Source organism: Pezoporus flaviventris, unplaced genomic scaffold, assembly GCF_033815535.1.
Source record: "Pezoporus flaviventris isolate CSIRO_AGI_PZ_B2104156 unplaced genomic scaffold, CSIRO_AGI_Pfla_v1 ptg000148l, whole genome shotgun sequence".
NCBI lineage: Eukaryota > Metazoa > Chordata > Aves > Psittaciformes > Psittacidae > Pezoporus > Pezoporus flaviventris.
Window position 1 is genome coordinate 1,837,460 of NW_026892696.1, and position 22,187 is coordinate 1,859,646.

Consider the following 22,187-nt stretch of genomic DNA (forward strand, 5'->3'; position numbering starts at 1 on the left):
AAGAACGACATGGAGCTGCTGGGGCAAGTCCAGAGGAGATCACGAGGATGCTCAGGGGCTGGAGCACCGCCGGTGTGGAGACAGGCTGAGAACATTGGGGCTGTTCAGGCTGGAGAAGAGAAGCTGTGTGGAGACCTCAGAGCAGCTTCCAGTGTCTGAAGGGGGCTACAAGGATGCTGGAGTGATAGGACAAGGGGTGATGGGTTCAAAGTGAAACAGGGGAAGTTCAGGTTGGAGATAAGGCAGAAGCTCTTCCCTGTGAGGGTGCTGAGGCGCTGGCACAGGGTGCCCAGAGAAGCTGTGGCTGCCCCATCCCTGGCAGTGTTCAAGGCCAGGTTGGACACAGGGGCTTGGAGCAAGCTGCTCTAGTGGAAGGTGTCCCTGCCCGTGGCAGGGGCTAGAGCTGGAGGAGCTTTAAGGTCCCTTCCAACACAAACCTTTCAATGATTCTACGATTAAACACAGCAGTGCACCCCTGGTGTGTGCCACTACTGCGCTGCACAGGGTCGTTGTTTCCACAGAGCTGCCAGCAAGATTCAGGCTGAACACACCTACCTTACACAAAGCATTAAGCAGTGAGTTTAACTTCAGTCATCCACTAATGTTGGGGTTTGGAACAAAATCTAAAGGTACAGGAACAGGCTGTTGCAGTGAGTTAAAGGTAATACAGAGGGAAGGAGATCATTACTACATGTTTAACTGATCCACTTACAATAATGTTGGTTTGTTTGGTTTTTTAAATCTCAACCATTCTCTCTCCATTTCCTGAAACATTCTATCCAAAACCAAGAAAAAACACCTAAAATGCCTTCCTTTACCTGACCTACAATTCCCTTCTTCCAAGGGCTTGGCAAACATCAGGCTCGTGGAGATGAGACACTATTTTTAGAGTGATTTCATTCAAGTAAAGGGTATCACTGACTTCTTGAGATATCTCAAGTCCAAAGCCAAAGGGAAGTTTTGTTTCAGGAACAACAGTAATAGTAATATTTGTCTCTTCTAAAGCACTTATTTTTGGTAGGTCTCACAGCACCTGATAAAGGTGATAGTTATCTTTACAGCCCCAGATTCCAGAACAACAAGAGATTCAAGATCCCTCCAACTGTTTAAGTTATAATATAAGCGCAGCCTATGGTTTGGCTTCTGCAATACTTGTGGAGGCCTGATAGGGTAAACAGTGGTAAACCCATTTGCACAGTCCCGTTTCACAGCTGTTTAGCAGCAAGGAATGAAGAAGAGTTGTCCGATGCAAACAACTTATCATCTAAACAAAACCTTGGAGAGAAGAGCTGGCAGAAACTGTAAGCAATGCAAACACAGGATGATAAGGAGCACATAATCTGTTAGCTGCATGGCTGGAGCTAACATTCGATGTGGTGAATTTAGTACTGGTGTAACTACTTTAGAATCTAAATTAAGGCCTCTAACGTTGTGCTTCTGAAATGAGATGGAGCAGCAGCTTCAAAGCCAAGCAATTAAAACACTATCAATAGAGCTAGAAAAGGACTACACTGACCAAGCGCCACTTCTACTGCTACTACAACACTAGAGAACACATCTCTCTTACTGATGACACCCTCTAACAACAACCCCAAAACCCAACCTCCTCCAAACTATTACCTACAGATTGAGTAGCCACATCAGGTTGGCATAGCCTAGTTAGAGAAGGTAAGGATTCTGCAAAGGCTCATCACTTTAACAACTCCCCCACACTTTTTTGTGCTTTAATGCAACATTTAGCATTTCTTAATCTGAGTATTTTCTGTTCAAAAGGTTTTAAGTAATTTAAAAAACTGTTATTTTCAAGAGAAATATCACAGAATGGTTTGGGTTGGAAAAGACCTGTCACAGACAGGGATGCCTTCCACTAGAGCAGGCTGCTCCAAGCCCCTGTGTCCAACCTGGCCTTGAACACTGCCAAGGATGGGGCAGCCACAGCTTCTCTGGGCACCCTGTGCCAGCGCCTCAGCACCCTCACAGGGAAGAGCTTCTGCCTAAGAGCTCATCTCAGTCTCCCCTCTGGCAGGTTAAAGCCATTCCCCTTGGCCTGTCCCTACCACATAAAAAGTCCTAGTTGCGTGTTTGACAGATCCACTTAGTCGCAGTAATGAAAGTCGTAGAAGTCCTGAGAAAAATATTGTAACGACTCACATCCTAAGAAGTTCTAGCACAGATTGTCTAAAATTCAGTTCACTCTACACATACAAGCACCACAATGTGTCTTGTACAGAGACATGCATTTGCCTACATAAAATATCTATTAGAATATATATTTTTCACCCCAGACATTACATTTTACTGTCATACTGTGCTTTTGCACCTCAATGTGGCCTTATCAAAGTAGACAGCTAGTGGCATTAGTACTTGTGTTTGGAACTGACTTTTCATTCCAATTCTGCTTCTTCAGGAAATACAAAGTCCTGTGCTTTGTGCAGAACAACACTATTCAACCGGCTCATTTCATTAGGAGAGGCAGGAAGAACTTCTGAAACTCCGTAATGAGTTTAAGCTGTTTCATCAAAATAACACAACTCTTATATATGCATCTTGGGGGAAGCATATGCAAAGCAGTCTCCAAATATCTTCAGTCCTTCAGTAAGGATAAAGAGAAGATGGAAGAGAAAGGTATTTGCTTGTGCTCACTTAAGTGTTTTATCCCATTACTATTCATTCAGGGCAGAGAAGAGGGAAGTTAAAGCTCTGTGCAGTTCTGAGGTTCTTTTCACCAAGCAAATTCGGACTTTGCTCATCTCAGCAATGAAGCTTGGAGATCAGCTTGTTTAACTTACAAATCAGCAAGCCACAAAAAGCTTAAGAAAACATTGGGAAAAAGATAAATAGAGAGCCATAACAATACTTCAAGTACTTTGAAGTAAAGCAGAATAAAATTAAGTATAAGCCACTCAGATTCTCTTTTGGGGGGTAAATAAAAACAGTGCTGTTGATTTATCACTAAATGGAATTCCCCTGAATTTGTGAATCACGATAAAGATCAGGAAAGCACCATGTGTATGTACTTAGGCTGGTAAATTTGCAATAGTTTTGAAATGGCAGCACGTCCACAAAACATATGCAGAAAGACAGCTGTTATTATATGCTTTCTTTTGTCTCAATCATGAGTAAGGTGTGATGTGAATCTAAGGCTGATATGGACTCTACAAGAACAACACCTCTGTTACAGAAGCTGAGACAATTACAAACCTCTAAATAAAAAAGGCAGATATATAAGTAACCATATTTTGTAAAGAAAGCAAAAATAGCTCTTTTTTCCCCACCCCCAACACATGAATTTTCCCTGCAGTTTCTAAGGGTTGAGACAGTAAAAACCGATATGACAGACAATATTTAAGTGCTTGAATTTAGTAACTTGCCCTTCAGACCACACATTCAAAATCTCCTCCGTTATACTTCTCCTACACTGTCAGTCACCTGTAGCTTAACTTCCAATTTCTTCTCACTACCTTTATTTTAAAAGCCTGTCACTAAATAATGAAAAATAAGTTTACAAAACACTAGACAAGATTTCTTAATGCCTTCCTTTGGTTTTCATATTCTTGGAATGGACAAGAAATTAAAGAGAATATTTGATTTAAAATATTCCTATTAAAGGACAAGAACAGTCCACTTGTGCAATTAAAAAACACAAAATGTGACTCCTAAATCTTGACCTGATTTATCAGTATGCTGACTGAATGCTGAATGTTTAATGGGCCACGAGGATGATCAGGGGCTGAAGCACCTCCCATACAGGCTGAACCATTCTATGATTCTAATGGTAGTGAAAACTGTCCAATTTAACAATAAGCTTTCACTTTAAAAATCATCAGAGACTAGCAAGATCAGAATTTTCCTTATGTATCACTTCTCTATAAGGTGGAAAAAAAAATATATTCAATAGATGGTTCAAAAATAATCATAATATTAGAATGCACTTTTAACAATCATTCCTTATTACACGTTTGTGAACTTTCTTCCCCAGCATAGGGCAAAGTTACACTTTACATTATAACCTAGTTTTGCCTAGTGAAGCAATTCAGACATTTCTACAGCCGCCTCTTAAATTACCTGCAAGTTACCTGTGTTGTAGTTGTAGTGACAACCAAAGAACAGCAGGAGCACACCACTGAACCTTGGCTGCAAGGTTTCTTGGATTAACTTGGTCCTGGAAACTGGCTACTCCTGAGCAGCACGAAGCTGGAATTACTAAGACAGGCCATCCCACCCCAGCTCATGTGTAGTAGCTCTTTGAGCATGACTACACTGCCTTCCCGGAACTATGTCTACAGGGCAGAGCCAACTCTGTGGTTCTATGCCCAGTGACCTCGGTGTGTGACACCCAAGCCCAAAACTACTCAGGGCTTCTGCTTCTCTACTGGCCTTGAAAAAATACAGCAGCAAGCCTTCGCACAGAAGCGGCCTTGAAGTAACACCATTCCCAATGGAACACTCCCTCCAACTAGCATACAGTGCAAACATACAGATGAATTTCCAGAGGCTTGACTTGGACTGGTACTGCCAACCCTGAGCTGAAGCTAAGGAACAGTCCCACAGTGCACGTATATCTAAGTGGTTGCTGCAGGGGCAAATAAAGGCTGCTGAAGATGGCTCTTTGAAGAACCCCTTCACATCCCAAACTCAAAACCTCCCATTGCAACAAATCCCAGACTGATTTTGAAACACTAAAACTGATCCCTATAGGCTGCTCTAACAATCCTCAGAAAGAGCTGCTTGGCAGCATGATCTTGTTGGCAAAACCTACTAGGATAAAATTCATCAGGTCGCAAGGGAAGACAGCCAAAGGAACAAAAGGATCTTTCACATGCTGAGGCAAAGTATTTGTTATTGTCAGCCTCTTTAGGGGTACAATTATTTTCCAAAGTGCAGTATTATCCATCAGAAAACAAGCCTGGAATAAGCAAATGCTTCTTTTTATCAGGACTAAAACCTCTGCTGAAAACATTGAATGAGAGAGAAATTTACAATGTCAGTGATTCCAAAAGAGCACTTATGTTAATGAACTAGTGTGACTATGGGCAAAGGCAGAGGCAACCTGACATAGAGTGTCCAGGGAAAACTCAGTTGGCTACAGCTTCACATTGGGAGCCTGCTCTCAGTGGATGAACACTGAAGTCAATAGTCTGGCTGGCCACAGCAAGCTCTACCTGAATGCTATCCCAAAACTACCAGAAAGTTCAGAACACGTTTAGAAGTTTGGGCTTTTTTTCAATCTAGTTTGAGTGACCTAAAATATAACAGTTTTACCTATTGCTGCATTGTCAACAGCTTCAAAACTGAATGATATCAAACTCATTCTTTTTAAACGAAGATCAGTTACTTATAGATGTTGTCAGCCTTACAAACAAATGTAAGAAACAGCAACAGCCTAACAGCAAGTCTGAATATACCCAAAAACCACTAAAGCATTTTAAACAGAAACAAAGTTGAGCTACTAGTTGTTATCTACTACTAACTGCCAGGACGTTCTTGATCAGAGATTCAAATAATACTTTACAGCCCCAATAGTCTAAAACTAACACACTCGACCATTAGTTAAACTAAAAAATTTTTTTCTTGGTTTGGGAGATACAGTATCCCAGGAATTACACCCTTCTTCCTGCCTCCCACTCCCTGAATAAAATTGGAACGGTATAAAACCAGGCAAATTTGTTTTATGAAGCTACCTATGAAAAGTGTCTTGACAACCAATCTTTGACATTTGATGCAAAGACCATAAAAATAACTGATTTCTGCAAAAGCTACTCAGAAGAAAGTGTCTCAGTATCTACAGAAATAGAAAAAACATTTATGTAATCTGCTATAGTTCTTCATTCATTTGTATCAAATTTGGTGCTACAGCAGATCATTAACATGTAAGATTTTCTGTTCATACATATCCTATATTTTACCAGTAGATCTTAATGTTAACTGTACTGGCATAGAATTTAGACTGATGAAACGTGACATCTGCAATATTTTAATTATATTTCATAAAATGTTTCAAAATCTGTTCAACATAAATGAAAAAAAAATAGGATTTGAATAAAGGGAAATTAGAAGTATTAATAATAACAAGTAACGGAGCAGTAAGTGATTGTTCAGACATCAGTACCTTTAAACTTTTGTAGTATATGGTCCTGTTGATCTCCAGAGGAAACAGATTCTGCTCCTTCCCTGACCGTGCCCAGTTTATATACCGCAGCCAGTTCCCCTTCTCTGGATCAGTTGCATCGACACACATCCATCCCAGGTTTGGGTAATACACCTGTGAGACACAAATGGCACTAAGTGTGACAACTCGTAACACTGAAGTGTACACGTACTAAAACTCTATGTACTTTAAGGCTATACAAAGTAGTAGTTATCATCTAAGGATGGAAGGTAACACAAAGGATGTGAGCAGGGTTAGGGCGTGTGCAGGGGGAAATGTTTCTGGTTTTCTACAAGGTGTTTTTTTTTTTAAGCGGAACTGCTGCAACCAAGGGGAAAAAAATCCCAAACTTCCTACTCTAGAGGTTTTGGGCTCAAAAGCCAAAATACTTGCAACATTTCATGCTTTCTTTTCAGTTTGGCAAGCCTGAAATGACCCTGTATATTTTGCATTTCCTAAGATGATTGATTTTAAGATATAAAGGCAAGAGGGATTTATTTTTACTTTCTTATGAATTGGGAAAAGTATATAGTAGTTAGAAGAATTTGCTTTATTTGGGAAGGTAAAGAAAAGCGTAATTTATACTTAATCTTTTTTCAGGGTATTAAAGAAGATCTTTACGTTTCAGAAACCCTTAAAAAAAACTGTCCATGTCAATGAACTGCTGCATGTTCCAAGATGTGTAAATTCTTTGGTTTACATTCTTGGACAAAAAAATTCAACACCTACTCCTGTTTTACATTCAAGACAGCTTGCACTAAAGCAAGGTTACTGCCACCTTCAGTGCTTCCTGGTGACAGGCAACTCTGCTTCTCTTTCAAGACATGTTCTGCATCTCCCACTCTTATTATAATCCGAGTTAGATGTCTATAAGAAGAGCCATTTGTGGATGAGGTACAGCTTTTTTCCCCAAACAAGTAACACCCCACTTTGGCCACTGGAACTATCTTCCATCACTTTGTCTCTGAACACAGACATACGAATAGGTACACAACGTGTCAGGAGTATTGGGCAGCTCACGTTTTAAGAACAAGAAAGGAAAAATATATGTAATTTTACTGTATTTTCTACTTGCTTTTTCCCTTTTGGTGAAGTATCTAAACAACAGCCTCTGCCTGGAAGAGCTCTTTTCAAAACCCATCCTCCCTAGCTCATTGACTCCTGCTACACTCACTTAGCACTACTGCACATAAGGAATACGCTAAAATTCTGATTCCCCTGTAAACTTCATATTTTGTTATGCAATGTTGTAGCTTTTTATTGTTTCTGATACTTACAAATAATTATTTTCAAACCATCTTTTCATCAGGGACTATCGCAATAGGACAAGGAGTGATGGGTTCAAACTGAAACAGGGGAATTTCACGTTGGAGATAAGGCAGAAGCTCTTCCCTGTGAGGGTGCTGAGGCGCTGGCACAGGGTGCCCAGAGAAGCTGTGGCTGCCACATCCCTGGCTGTGTTCAAGGTCAGGTTGGACAGGGCTTGGGCAACATGGTCTAGTTAGTACAAGGCATCCCCACCTATGGCAGGGAGTTAGAGCCACGTGAGCTTTAAGGTCTTTTCCAACACAAACATTCTATGATTCTATGATTTTACATTTTCAATTTCCTACAGCAATTTAAAAAAGAAACATTAAATAATTTTTAATTTAATGATTTAGTAAGTAATTTTAATAATGATTTTAAGTTAATAGATTTCTTTTGTGTTGATAAACTGTTGGTCTAATAAACTAGAACTTTTGCAATAAAGTTTCAATAAACACTCTGAAATAATCTTAGTTTCCAAGCAAACAGAAAGTTACTTAAACTATTCCAGTATGGATTTCATCAGCTGACTTTTGAAAGAATGATCATCAGCACACCCAGCCCTTGCAATATGGAAGAGCATAAACAGCTGCACAGACCAAGACTGTAAAAGCAACTCGCAACTCTTTTGGTTAAAATGGAAGAAGAGAGCTGAATAGTGCTGTGGAAGAGTTAGCAGATATGCAATATTTGGCAAAACATAATGATTTATTACTTTTTTTAATGAATTATTTTATTAAATTGTCACACAACTTGATTATGACTTTCGCACAAAGCAAAATACTTTATTACTTTGCAGTTAAAGCTTCTAATTCACAGATGACTGTTTACAGGACTCATGCACCGTGAGAAAGGAACCAGCTCCAAGTCCTCTATAGAACACTGTGACTTTAAGCAATTCCTGAAAACCACAATAAAGATCCCTCAGCACAGCAGTGCCCGAATCCCGCATCGTCTGGTGGCATTCCCTCCGTTTTCAGTGACTTGATGTCATTTTCTTACCTGTGGCTTTTGTCCGACAGAGAACGAAAATATGTTCAAGTCTCTGTTTCTCTCCTCAGCCATGGCCCTCACACAGAACTTGTGGCTTTCAGAGGGATCCTCCAGCACAACAGTTAAAAACTATTAAAATTCATTAGAGATGCAGCTTTGAGAAGCTTTACTTATTCTTCAGTTTAACTTCATTAGAGAAACAAATGGGGTTCTTGCGGAAAAGGCTGCTCTGCTAGTTGGAGGTTTCTGATACTTACTTACAAATAATTATTTTCAAACCATCTTTTCCTCAGGGACTGGAGCAATAGGACAAGGGGTGATGGGTTCAAACTGAAACCCATACACCTAACTACTCCCACACACCACCATCCTTTCACAAATCGTATTTTCTAACAGAGAATATTCTGGAGTGGTTGCAGATATCAGCATATGGGGCCAACTGTTCTGGTCTCATTTTAGCTGCTTTTTTTCAATTCTAAAATCAGTATTAAATCAACACAGGATTCCTTTGCCATCTAGCAAAGGTTCCCACTGTCACCTGCACTGAAAAACTACAGAATTCTGTAGCAGCTTGTTTGCAACTATCATTTCTCAACATAAATTTAAAAAATATTAAGGCATATCCACTGAGAACACTCAAAATCCAGCACTGAGAAAAAACACCACAAGGTCAGTAATTTACTTGGCTGATACAATCTCACCAAGTGTTCTTGTATCTGATCAAAACTGGAGATACCTCATGCAGTGGAGTTTCTGATAATATTAGCTCAATGAAACAAGCACTGTTTGAACACTTTATTACTTTCCTGAATATGAATTTGCATGTAAAGTAAGTTGTTCTAAATTAACTCCTCTGGTAAGAGTTAACAGTAAGTTTTCTACGTATTTGTATGTATCTAGTGGTTTATGCAGCTCAAGTTTTGCAAGCCAGGGGCCAGAAGGATGACTTCTATCAGTATCTTTGGCCTACAATGCCATAAACTGTCCCAGATCATGCTATGCCACAGCTCCTCAATCCCTCCCCTCCTCAACCATTCACTTTGCTAAAGCCATTTGCTCTACGTGTCTTTAGAAAGATTAAAATAGCTTTTGGAAGTAGTTATGAACTGCCTTGAAGAAACTGTAGATAAGATTCAAGACCAGATTAAAGCACCTACATTTTGAAATCTACACAATATCCAAAATGTTATGACTAGCAGCAGAGTTTAAAGTGCGATTCCGCTGTGAAGATAGTATTTGCTTTAACGCAAGCCCAAACACAAGCAGCACAAGTGAGAACTTTTTATAAAAGTTCCAAAAGAAAAACCAATTCCCATAACCAAGCTGGTTTTCAAAGAGCTAAATGAGGAGGAGTGCTGGGGCTCCCTTAAAAGATTCCATATCCTCCTGATTTCCCTAATTTCATGAGCAGTTGACGGTACTCAGTTGCAGATGGGATATTACTCAGGATTCAAGCCAACAAAGCAAAGCTTTAGCAACAACAAGCTCTTAAAGGTAGGTGTGATCCAGAGACAGTATCTAGGAAAATTAATACAGCAGTTTCAAACTATGTCAGGAGTTTAAAAGTAATTCAGAAAGGTTGTTCAATCCAAGTGTCTATAAGTAACTGTAATGGTAGACAAAGTCTGAGGGCAATTATTTCCCATCGTGTCTATTTCTAAAATCTCTAGAAAAAATAAAGGCTAAACAAAATCTTGCGCTAGTGACAGATACCTTTTTCCATTGACAAGCTGTTTCTTACCTCCCACATGTACACATTGCTCTTAACTTGAGATCTTTTTTTCTTGTCACCAATGAATGGTCCAAACTTCTTGCCTTTTAAAATTGATTTTGTTGCCCAGACACCTAAAGAGACACATACCAGTAGTTAAAACTTATCTAAGTTTAAGTTATCTCGAGTAAATCTTCTACTCACAATTCGTTTTTCTTCAGAACATCACGAGTCTGTTTCAGATGGGGGAGCATTCTACATTAAGATCACAATCAGGAATTTGAAGTTCACTAGAATAAATTCCAACAATCCTCTCCCCAAAACTCACTTCAACCGTGAAAGTTTTAAGCATGTATCTAGTTTCACTCTTTGCTCATGGGCTACTGCAGCTCTGAAAATAAAAACAATCTTCATTTTTCTTGTACTTCAGGTGATACTGAAAATACTGTAAGAGCATTTCAGGTTTTACATTGTAAAGTCACAGATTTCAGCTATTTTGCTGAGTAAATATCTTATTAAACAAAAACTATTTGCTTTCTCTGAAACAATGCCAGGCAAATGAAGCCCTCACAAAAGTTTTACAACTAATGGATACTATACTTTAAAGGAAAAAACATCTAGGACTGGTTAAAATATGTGCATCTGCCCAAAGCTTTATTGACAGGATTTAACTGAACTGAAAATGGACAGGTGTATTTCACATTTACAGCACGAAAACTAAGAACAGATTGGCAAGTAATTGGTAACTAAACATAACATTCTCGTTCAAACCATGCTAGATCAGGTTTGTACCAGGAAAGATTAACCTTGCTCCAAGGAGCTTATAACCTGTTACTAACAGTAACGCATCTATTGTCAGGCTTAGTCTTCAAACCACCAGCTTTCAACATCAATGTCTGCATACCCAGTCTGCAATTCTGACTTCCATCAAAGTTCTCCCATTGTGTTAAAAAAGCAGCCAAGCATTTTGGATATATTACAGAAACACCACTTTGCTCCACACAGCAGCTTTCACGTCTGCACTGAGTCTGTTCTTCTAAATAAAACTTTTTATATTGATTGGACAACAAGATGCAGCATTCTAAAGAGACAGAGTAAGACAGCTGCAAAACACAAAGCTGGTAACAGTTAAAGTGTTATAAGTGAAAACACAGCAGTAAAGGAACTTATCAGTTATTTTCATAATCTAATCTATTTGCATCCTGGTCTATCTTAGACCCCAATTCTGATGTTCCAGGAACATCATCTTAGAATGCTGGAGAAACTTGGAAGATGTCCACTCTTTCCAACAGAAATTATTTCCGATAAATGCACCAGACACCATCTCTACTCAGCACAGGAAGGCACCACACTTTCACAGCAACTGTAATTCATGTGATCTAGTGTACAGCTCTTCATTTCCTTTTCACAGTTGTAGCACTCACCAAGCCGTGTCTTGTCAACAGCAGATGGGAAGAGCCTCACGTCCTCGGGAAGTCCCCTAAGCACATGCTCAGGTACGTCATCCAAGGTCTCCACAGTGACAGTAGCTTCAGTTGTGTTCTACAAGTTAAAAACCCAGAAGGGCCACAACCATTAACAGGTAAAAACAATAGCACAACAGATTGTCAACTCATACAAGATATAAAAAACCCTGACCTGATATTAAAGCAAAATTTCCAAATTGCCATTTCACTGTTATTTTTATTACACTTGTTTATGCTTTAATGCAGAGTTCTATGACTACATTAGAGATATACACAGAACACTGATAACTAAAGCTGCTGCAATTATTATCTTGCTTTAGTTAATGGATGTGTTTTGATCACAAGCAGTAACATTCATTTCCCTCTGGCCTCTCCTTACAAAGAAAGATTCTCCTTTGAGTTACCTGGAGAACAGAGCTAAAGGTATTTTCCTCTTGCCATCTGAATATGACTTACCTGACAGCATTACTATATTATACCTAAAGATGTAACAAAAAAGTACTGTGGTCCTACACCATGGATATATGTGCATTTTTCAGAATATAGTTTTCATACAAGTTCAGGCTTTGTATTAAGTCTTGAAACCGCTCATTAATATGGTAATCTGAAGCTCATCCATGGAGCAGTTTTCAGTTGCTTTTTTTTTACTGGTCAGCTATGCCATAAGAAACTATATCTAACAAGTAATTATGTCAGTAACATTGTGTTGTTAAATGCTACGTTATTTTGAGAGAACATTCCTTTGTACTGTTTGTGATTAAAGTTCTTCCAAATTTCAGATAAAATACACTGTAAATTCATCTACCTGCTGAGATTTCCTTCAGAGAAGTATCACCTAAGTGTTCACAGAAATGGTCCAAGAGTTTTAATATCTATGAGTTATCACTATAAAAAACTCCAGTTCCTGAAGTATTCCACTGAAGACTTAGAGTTACTGATTACACAACAGATTTGTAAACAATATGCTTAATTCTGGTTTTAGGCAACTCAAAATTTTTCAACAAAATAAGACATAGCATGAAAACACATTAGCCTGTATGTAACCTGCCTGGAAAGTCTGACTCCGGTTAAAAAGTAAAATAGGCAGATCAATTTCCCCCTGTGCCGTGGTTTAAGTCACGACTGTAACTCAGAACCACGCAGCCACTCATTCACCCCCCACCTCCCGTTGTCCTCCCTTACAGGATGGGAAGGAGAATCGAAGAATGTAAACGCCATGGCTTGAGATAAAAGTACAATAGAATACTAATAAGAGAAATAACAAGGGGAGAGAATATAAAACTGAAAGCAGAAAGGGAAAACAAACAATAAACCCAAGCAATGCACAATACCATTGCTCACCACTCGCTGACCAACACTGAGCCCAACCCGAGAAGCAATCTGGGTCTCCCAGGTGACTCCCTCCAGTTTATATACTGGGCATGACGTGCTGTGGTGTGGAATACCCCTTTGGCTAGTTTGGGTCAGGTGCCCTATCTCTGCTTCCTCCTAGCTTCTTGTGCCCCTCCTCAATGGCAGAGCACGAGGGACTCAAAAGTCCTTGATCAGAGTAAGTGCTACTGAGAAACAGCTACCATCAGCATGTTATCAGCATCATTCTTAGACTGAAGTCAAAACACAGCACTGCACCAGCTACTAGGAAGGGGAAAAATAACTGTTACAGCTGAAACTAGGGCAGCCTGACATTACAGACAGATACAACAACTGCATCTCACATTCAGACCTAAACTTTTCTGATAATAAGACACCAAAAGTTTTCATTATTTTCTGTTTCAGCTGTATACTAGATCTTAAATATTATCTCTTATGCTAGAAAATGTTTCTGCCAGCTTCTGAAAGGCTGGCATATTTAGGAGCAACACACGATGCTTTTAGTGTAAGTCTTTTTAGGCAAGTGAATTGCCACTCTAAAGTACACTGATTAAAATGGTATGCAGCAAACCAGCCAGAGCACAGGAGGAGTAAAAGGTTTTTCACTTTATTTTATAACCATCCTATCAACAGTTTTCTAAAATCCTAGTTTTCTTAAAAAATAAAATGGTTGAAGTCCCTAAAACAGAGGTATAATGTAAACTGATTCTGTCCTGAAGCATCACCACCTGCATTGTTACTTTTCTTAATTCACTTAATTCTATGTGGCTTATCTTTATCAGAATTGACAGCATTAATGAAAAGGTTGACTGAAAACACACGTATGTCTTATCAACCAGCCATTTTGTTTTCTATTTAACATAAATATCTGTCCATAAAAAATAATGGTGACCAACAGGAAGGAAAAAATATACTTAACTGTTGAAGGCATGTCTATTAATAGAAAAGTAGGCAATTAAATGCTAAAAGTCATTAAATTTGAAAAGTATTTATTTGTACTTTTAACAAGTCTAAGCATTTTCCATTTTCTGTATTTGTTAAAAAAATCCTTCCTTCAAGGGAAAACTGCAATTTTCCTGAGCATGCCTTCATTTGCGTTCATAATGGAAGCTAACTGGTATTCCCCCTTAGAGTAAAAGGCCATCTTAGCTTCAAACCAAAGGGCAGTTCCAGCTCCAGAGCACTTACGGTCTGAGGGTCCAGACCTTCCATTTTGATTCTGCCAATCATTTCCTAAACATGCACATTGAAGTTCCCAATTAAACAACTGTGTATGCCTCTATGCACAAGGAAAAAATTACGTAAAGCATCGGTAACAGGAATAACTTGCCTAGAAACACCCTAGTGATGCCTTTGGAAATAGAGTTCAAAGCCGGGACATCAGCTACTCACCGCACTGAGGATAATTTCACATGTATTAGCAAGTCTTTATTTCTAACTAGTTTCTGGTATTGGCTTATGTGAAAAGGTATCTTTTGTGAGAAAGACTAAACAGTAATTTACGGAGAAAACCACACTCCAAGTTCCAAGAAGTACACACGGTTCATAAAAATGAGAAGTTTTGCCTATTGAATCGAAGATGTTGCAGTACAATAACTACTCCAATGTACACAGCAGAACTTGCACTTGGGATACAGCATCTACTCTGCCATAAACATGGATGTACCTGTACTACCCAGTACTGAATGTTAGGTGACAGAGACAAGCTACCCTGCACATCCTGGGGACTAGTAATGTGCGTAGTACTCTCATAGTAGAGCAGCTGACATAGCAAAGCTTTTATTTTAATGTACATCACAGAGCTGCTGTGTGTCTACTGTTGTCTTTCTACTGCTCTATTTACAACCTACGAACACACCATTTTACTCCACAGATTGACACTGGAGTATGTGCATGTCAAGTTTACTTCTCTGCAAGCAACAGAGTAAGCTAAAAAAGTAGATTTTAGAGAGATAATAAAAGGTTTTAAAGAATGTCGTAAAGCTCATGATTTCCAAATCCTTCTAATCATAATTCCTAAATAAATCAACCACTCAGAATCCTTAGCCAGCAGGTTGTAATTAATACAAAAGGTTTAAAGGTATTTTTATATTAAAGTTTGAAAGGCAACAGAAAGCTAGTAAATGATTTATGAATGTCTAGTGATTCATTCCAATTTAAGCAGCCTACAAGGTTCAATAGGCAACTTAAAATATCATTCACACTATCCTTTGTAGAACACAATAAATGCTACTCAGACTTGTCATTAAACAATTTGCTCTATTACCTGATTATAATCACTAAAACACTCTTCCTGATAAAAATTACCAGAATTTTAACATTACAAGCATGTATTTTCTCATAAAACCTGTCCACTTCTGAAAGAATCGTGCTTGGTGAGAATTAAGTCATACGTCGAACCACGTACAATGGCCCTAAAGTACCTGCCCTCTGAAATCAAATTTCAGTCATTCTGGTCAGAAACAATTCCTGGTGATGATGAAGGATGTTATATTTAATATCTGAGCAAGCTTCGGGAGGTGTTAAACTGAGAAGTAACAACAACTTGGGCAACACTACAGCTGTCCAAGTAAACCCTGGCTTTCCGAAAATTATTCTTGCCGTAAATATGCCAGGAGTTTTCCTACAGAGTAGTACTCAGAGCATCGTCCACTGAGCACTTCAGAAATATGTTATGCTGAAAGTTTACTGAAATATATTTAAAAATGCATCTCTACATGCTATCCAATTTCAGGGGTTTAGCTCTAAAGCAAAACTGAGCTCCTCAACCTTCTCTACTTGGCACCCCATCTTTGTGAGGGGTGCTGCGTATGGTAATTACTCCCTGCATTTCTGACTAAGTCACAATGTCTTCTGCCAGTTTTAACAGCAACAATGAGAAATATGATAAAACTGGAGTCATAGCAAGGTTATTCTGTTGCTGCCTTGGTAAGCCCTAACAGCTGCACAGACACATCCTTGAGAGCTATATGTGTGGGGGAGAAAGACCTCAAAATTGGAAACCATGGAAGGAACAGAATGCCAGAAATCCCATCCCATCCAAGAGAGTGAAGAGACCAGGAGGGACGAAATAAAAATAAATCCTTATTCTTTAGTTGTAATAGCTGAAGGCTATTCAAAGCAGAGCTAAGTGTTATTCTGCTCTTCCAACAATCCAAAAGAAAAAACAGGGATGAAAGAAGTCTGATTTTCAGACATCTGTTAGCCCTGAACTGATATACAAGAAGCCATGTCTCCAACAAAAAAGAAACAAGTATGTTTCTTCTTCTGAGTACTTCTCAGCATATCAAAGAAACCTAAACGTCATTCTAGCACATTATGCCATGATTTCATGAGGGGAGAACCAAGCCTGTTTTTCACTGTGGTTTCTACTAAATTATATCTAGGCACAGATGAGGGGGACTAGAGAGAGGGAAGAAGACAGCTATCAGAACAATGCTCTTCTAGTCTCAAGCTAACAAAAGCAGGGCGGGGTTTTTAGTTGGGTTTCATTTTGGGGTTTGGGTGGATTGTTTTACAACCATAGCCAGGCAAGCAATTGAAAATCTCAAGCCTGTGGATAAATTTTAACCTACCAAAACTTTAAAATTTAGACTCAACTGATTTAAGACAAGTGTAATCATAGAATCATAGCATAGTTAAGGTTGGAAAGGACCTGCACTGTGTTCTCTGATATGTCTGGCATATTCCTTAATAGTTTAGCCATTAATATCCCAAAACTGTTCCACCATTTATTTGTATGCAGTAATTCAGAATCAGAACTTTATTTTGCACCTGCCTACATAAATCAAAGACTAGCAGCTACATTCAGAGAACACAACACTCACACTACTTCGACACCTGCCATATTACAGGATTTCACAAGTACTAGAAAACTGGCTATGGTCTAGGACATAATACATTTCACACCTCAAACGAATGGTAATAAGTAACCAAATACTGAATGGTAAAATAAACAACAGTTTAGTTTAGTCAAATCACTGCAATTTCATTTTATTTGCAATTTAAATGTAGCTACTTCAAACATTTTCCAGATCGCAGTCTGTCCCCCAGGAATGTCTGTCTACCAAAAGAAGAAATATCGTATTCCAATCACTTTTCCACCAACACTTAATCGCATTTTAAAGAAATCTCCTGTTGATAAGAATGGTGCATGTCCTACAGCCAACTTTTGCATTTAACTGAAGTCCTAACACAGTATTTTTCACCCACTGCAGGACTGCAGTTTTGACTATAAAAGCATTTGAGGCTCATTTCACTTTCAAGCTTCATACTCTGAAGATCAACAGGAATATTACATTGTTTCAATCAAATCAGACAGGGTGAAGCGACTTAAGAACAATGCCAAAAATCATCTGAAGGTGCCTTAACTGAAACTCTCTTATCTCCATCAGAGTCCAATCGCTTTGACAGTACCTTTCAATACATTCAGCAATTTTTCACACCACTTTCTACACAACTGTACCTATGGAGCAACCACAAATTAGATTATAATGTTACAAGCAGTATTTAAGCAGAGCAGGAACAGTACCTGTATCTGTAAACAAGATGTTTACAGATAACCAGAGATCAGAGCAAAAAGGAAAAAAAGAAATCATCCTGAACAGTGTAATGACAGTCAGTCAGTGTCATGTTTTGGTGGGAAGAGGATTAAGATAAATGAAAAGATAAAGGAAAGGATGCTACTGGGAGAGGGAGGAAGGGCAGATAAGTCAGAGGAGGTAGTTGTGAAAAGGAGTTGGCAGAAGAGGTAGCTGTGAATAGGAGATGAAGGGACTAAGACTGCCGACACAAACCAGACGGTACAAGGAAGTCAGAAGCAGAAACGTCTCTCTGTCCTAAGACCCTTATCTAGCTACCCCTCAGCCACAATTTCACTGTGGGTACTTGAAAATTAAAAGATGTATTGGAAATACTTTAAAGAGTCACCGAAAAAATCAGAAAGAATGTGGGGAGGGAGCTTTAGTACAAGCGTGGGTGTCATTTGCTAACAGACACCACCCCAGTTTTTAGTTAAGTTCCCATGCAGTTTTCCAGGTAGCACACAACTGTTTTTCTAGTCTATCTTACTGCAGTCTGAGAGGCAATAAAACCCCCATGTTTGCTTGGCGCTTTTAAAATACATTACTCAGCATATTCGATGAAGGAGTTCACATGTTAAAGGAAGGCCTCTTTTAAAAACAGACAGGAAAACAAATCCTGTCTATCCTGAGACAGCAGTCTTCCTAGAAACCTAAAAATACTAATTCCAACAACAGCTTGCTTTTTTAAGCCTTCTCCTTACTACAAGGCAGCCATATGGAAGTACGTATGAAAAGGTTTTCTTTCCCTTCTTCAAGATTTCTATGGGATAAACAACAAAACTAACAGTCCTTTCATATAAACCCAATTAACAGTAGACCAATTAGTTTCAGGGTCACTGACATCACACCAAAAGCAGAGATAAGAAGAAAGAACACTTGAAAGATGTTTGGCATCATGCAAAACCATTTCTTACACAGACATGGCACTACAACTTGTTAACAGTGAATGAAATGACAAGGGCACTGCAAGAAAAAACTCCACGGGGTTGATGCTAAATACAAACTTAATATGAATGGTAATTGAACAGTAAAAAGCAACATGAGCTCTGTGCACTTCAGAAACTAAATGTGAAAGCCCAAAGAGAAAGATGAAGGCTTTGTTTCAATTCAGAAATCTTCATTCTAGAAACAGTTTGGGAGCAGGGAAACACAATAGATAGGACATCATGGGACACAGATAGGTAAATGGAAAGGAAACAGTCAATTATAGCAGGTAAATATGAGGATCTACAGCTTTCAGAACTTTAGCAGAATACAAAGCTTATCAGAATGACTCTTAAGGCAGGTTTACTACTTAAGGAGACAGAGCAACAGGCACCAAGTGCATTCAAAACAAACCTTAGAGGTGTAAAGATTTCAAGCCTCTAGAAATAACTTGTGAAGCAACAGTTAACCCACCTACCCCAAATTAGACTGCTAAGGCTTAAAACTGTGCAAAAGCAAATGTCATTTTAATATCTATATGTATAATTTCTATTTGTGTATATTTTACAAATATGTATTTTACAATACATATTTAAAGGATGTGATAGAGATAATACTGTTTTTTTACTTTTTTAACGAACATATATATTGAAGATTCTTTTTTAATTTTAAATCAGAACAAAAAAATAAAAATAAAAGGAAACATCCTAACAACCCACTGCACACTGCATTTGCCTGTACTATGTATATACTCCTGTAATAACAGTGAGAGCAAAGCGCTAGCTGTATTCAAAGCTGCTGCTGATCAGAAAAGGGCACAAAGGGTAATAAAAGCACGTTAGAATAGATACAGGCATCAATAAAGAAAAGTATACAAAGCATTTCATATGACTTTTGTACATAACTGACTTTTTTCGTAAATTCAAAATGGCATTCCTTCATGTAACATCCTACGTTCACATTCGCACACCAAAAAGACTTTGTAAGATCATTCAAAGAGGAAAGTACTTACAAGAGAAAATTAAGGCAAGATGTACTTTTTCCGTAAGTAATCTTTAAATAAAACAATTGTGCACGATATACACAAACAGATGTGTGATTCCTACTTGGAGAGACAAATGCAAAGTAAAATCATGTACACTTGGCACCGATTAAAACAACACCCTTCAGTCAGGATATTCGTGCATCCCTATAGGCACACCACAGATAAAATATGCTTCCCCAGTCTTTTCATTCGATTCTAGGGAAAAAGCTTAGGGTGAAATGTCCTGATCAATCAATTTCTGTGACTGATTGTTCACTGCACATTTGAAATGGTAAAGTGGTTAGAAAAGCTTTAAAAAAATATAATGGAAGCCTTCAATTTTCAAGGCACTTTCATATGGAGTTGAATTATTACAAAAAGCCTCAGGATGAAACGGATTTTTCTGGAAAAGGTGTTCTTACAAGAGGTGCCAACAGTAGTAACTTACATGCTGCTAAAGGTAACTCATATACAAAAAACTTACATCATGAAATGAAATAAAATACATCTCACAAACACACACGCTGTGGAAAGGAGGATTATGACATTTAAATACACTGAAGATTTTAGAGCGCATTTCTCTTATAGTGGACAGTTTACTTCTATTATTATTGTCTAACATCTAAGCATTTTGATAAAGTCTTACATTCATACTCACCTGATTCATTTTGAATTCCTGTTGTGTTCTGAAAAGACACACACAACAAAGAAACTCCTTTGATTACATGAGCCCTAAAAAGAAAAACAGACAATTGTAACATGTACCTACCTACAAATGTACAGTGAAAGCACACACAGACCTGGAGGATCCCTTCCTAAAGGTGCAGGGATCCCTTTGTCACAAAGGTGCATATTGCTTTATGAAAAGAATAAAATCTGCTCCAAGCTATGGATTTGTTGTTATAGCTCAAATGAACATGAATAATCTCAAGATTATTATCTCCCATTAATCTTTCTTCCAGTTTTAAATGATGCAGCAACAGAAACGTGCTCCTCTGATTGTTTCATCTGTTTTTAAACACAAGGGAGCTTGGTCAAGATTAAGTACCTTTAAGAACTTTAGGGGAGCAGAATTTAGTATCAAAGCATTATTAAACACCTTTAATGGGTTTTGAATTAACAGAATGTATGCATTTGAGTCTCCAAGCTCTCGTATTAGAAACAGGAAATTCTTGCTTAAAATTAAGCCTTTTATTGAGGTATTTTGTTACATTAATGCATTTGGCATTCTTGTTTAGCAGAATGCCTGAGATTTCATAAGGTTTCCTAGATGAAGTAAGCATCAAATTTGAAAACCCAGGACTCAATGTAAAACTAATCAGAACAGTGCTGTACCTAAAAGTCCAGTACATCAACCCACTTCCTTCACTTTAGGGTTTTTTGGGTTTTTTTTTAATACCTACATAAAAGCATTATTGCGAGTGCCGGAAACCCCATCCTTCCCAGTGACACACAGAATTTTCAATACAGGAACAACCCCCTGTTTTGGATGTTAACTCGTACCTAATCACTTAAAGCACTTCATTGAAGTACTGCTATTTATTCCTCATCTTCAGTAACAACAATTAACTGATTCTTCACCAAGTACTTTGTATAAATACTAACATTTAACTTAAAATACATTCCAGGAAAACATACTCCAGAAATACATACTCCGAATAAATTTCATATAATCCTTCACATCTTTGCACTGTAAGAATTCTTACTGCTGCATAACAACGCCATACGTCTTAGAAACATTACATTAAGAAATTCCTCAGAAAAGGAAAAAACTCCTTGAAAAGGGTATTTCAGTTGTATACAGCTCTTCCAAGATTAACTCCCTTTTGCCCCGATATTTCCATATTGCATGAGCATTTACACAAAAAGCCAAAACATCTGTATTTCAGTTCCACTTTTGCAGCTGGTTCAGTGGGCTTTACAGTATGCCAGCAAAGTCCAGTTGCTGGATAAAACAGCTCCATCTGAACAGCTTTTAAACATCTGAAGGAAATCAATTCCTAGGAATAAGACATCCCAAGCATTTGATCTTCTAAGATTTTCTCTATTACTGAGAACATAGCCTACACCAAAGTACAAGAAGTAAGGAAGGCTCTACAGGTTTCATTACTAATCACAGTCACTTACAAGACAGTTAAATCTTGCCTTGACAAAAACTTCTGTACTTGAGATGAGGCCTGAATAACAGAGAAAAATCCAGTGCTCCTACTCATTGTTCACTGGGACAATACCTACACAATGTCAATTTATAAATGAAATATTTTGGATAGCAGAAGACGCATCAAAACATTTTCTGGTGGGAAAAACAACTTTTTAGTAGCAAATGTCTTGGTTTGCTATACTTGGCTACAAAACAAAAAATGATTACTCACCTAAAGACAACGAAAGCAAGAGCTTTTTGTTGATGCTATTTTACAGCCCAGCCTGATGAGCTACTATGGCTGTAGCTGCCAGTTTAAGTGGTTATTGTCTCCAGGTGCCTTTTGTACCTTTACTCCTCCCTCACAGTGAGGATTATTAGTCCCTCAATGACAAGGGATTAACTGTTCACATAACCATTTGCTGTTACAGTTCTGGAAGGTGATTTAGAATAACAGAATCACAGAATGGTTTGGGTTGGAAAGGACCTTAAGATCATCCAGTGCCAACCCTCATCCTAGAT

At 38.3% G+C, this 22,187-nt stretch overlaps 1 protein-coding gene across 3 annotated transcripts in view; it reads right to left on the reverse strand.

Moving 5' to 3' along the window:
- The window catches only part of PRDM2 (PR/SET domain 2), a 73,811-nt gene that overhangs the window by 45,842 nt on the left and 5,782 nt on the right, over nt 1-22,187 (reverse strand). For 2 of the 3 annotated variants that reach the window (XM_061479321.1, XM_061479322.1), the window contains exons 2-5: nt 20,184-20,257; nt 11,582-11,699; nt 10,188-10,291; nt 6,110-6,262 (exon numbers count right to left, since the gene is read on the reverse strand). In XM_061479321.1, coding sequence (XP_061335305.1) covers nt 6,110-6,262; nt 10,188-10,291; nt 11,582-11,699; nt 20,184-20,192 — 384 coding nt within the window. In that variant the 5' untranslated portion in view covers nt 20,193-20,257. Of the gene's footprint in view, nt 1-6,109; nt 6,263-8,455; nt 8,707-10,187; nt 10,292-11,581; nt 11,700-20,183; nt 20,258-22,187 lie in introns of those variants that run through there. The other variant, XM_061479323.1, reaches the window with a different exon arrangement.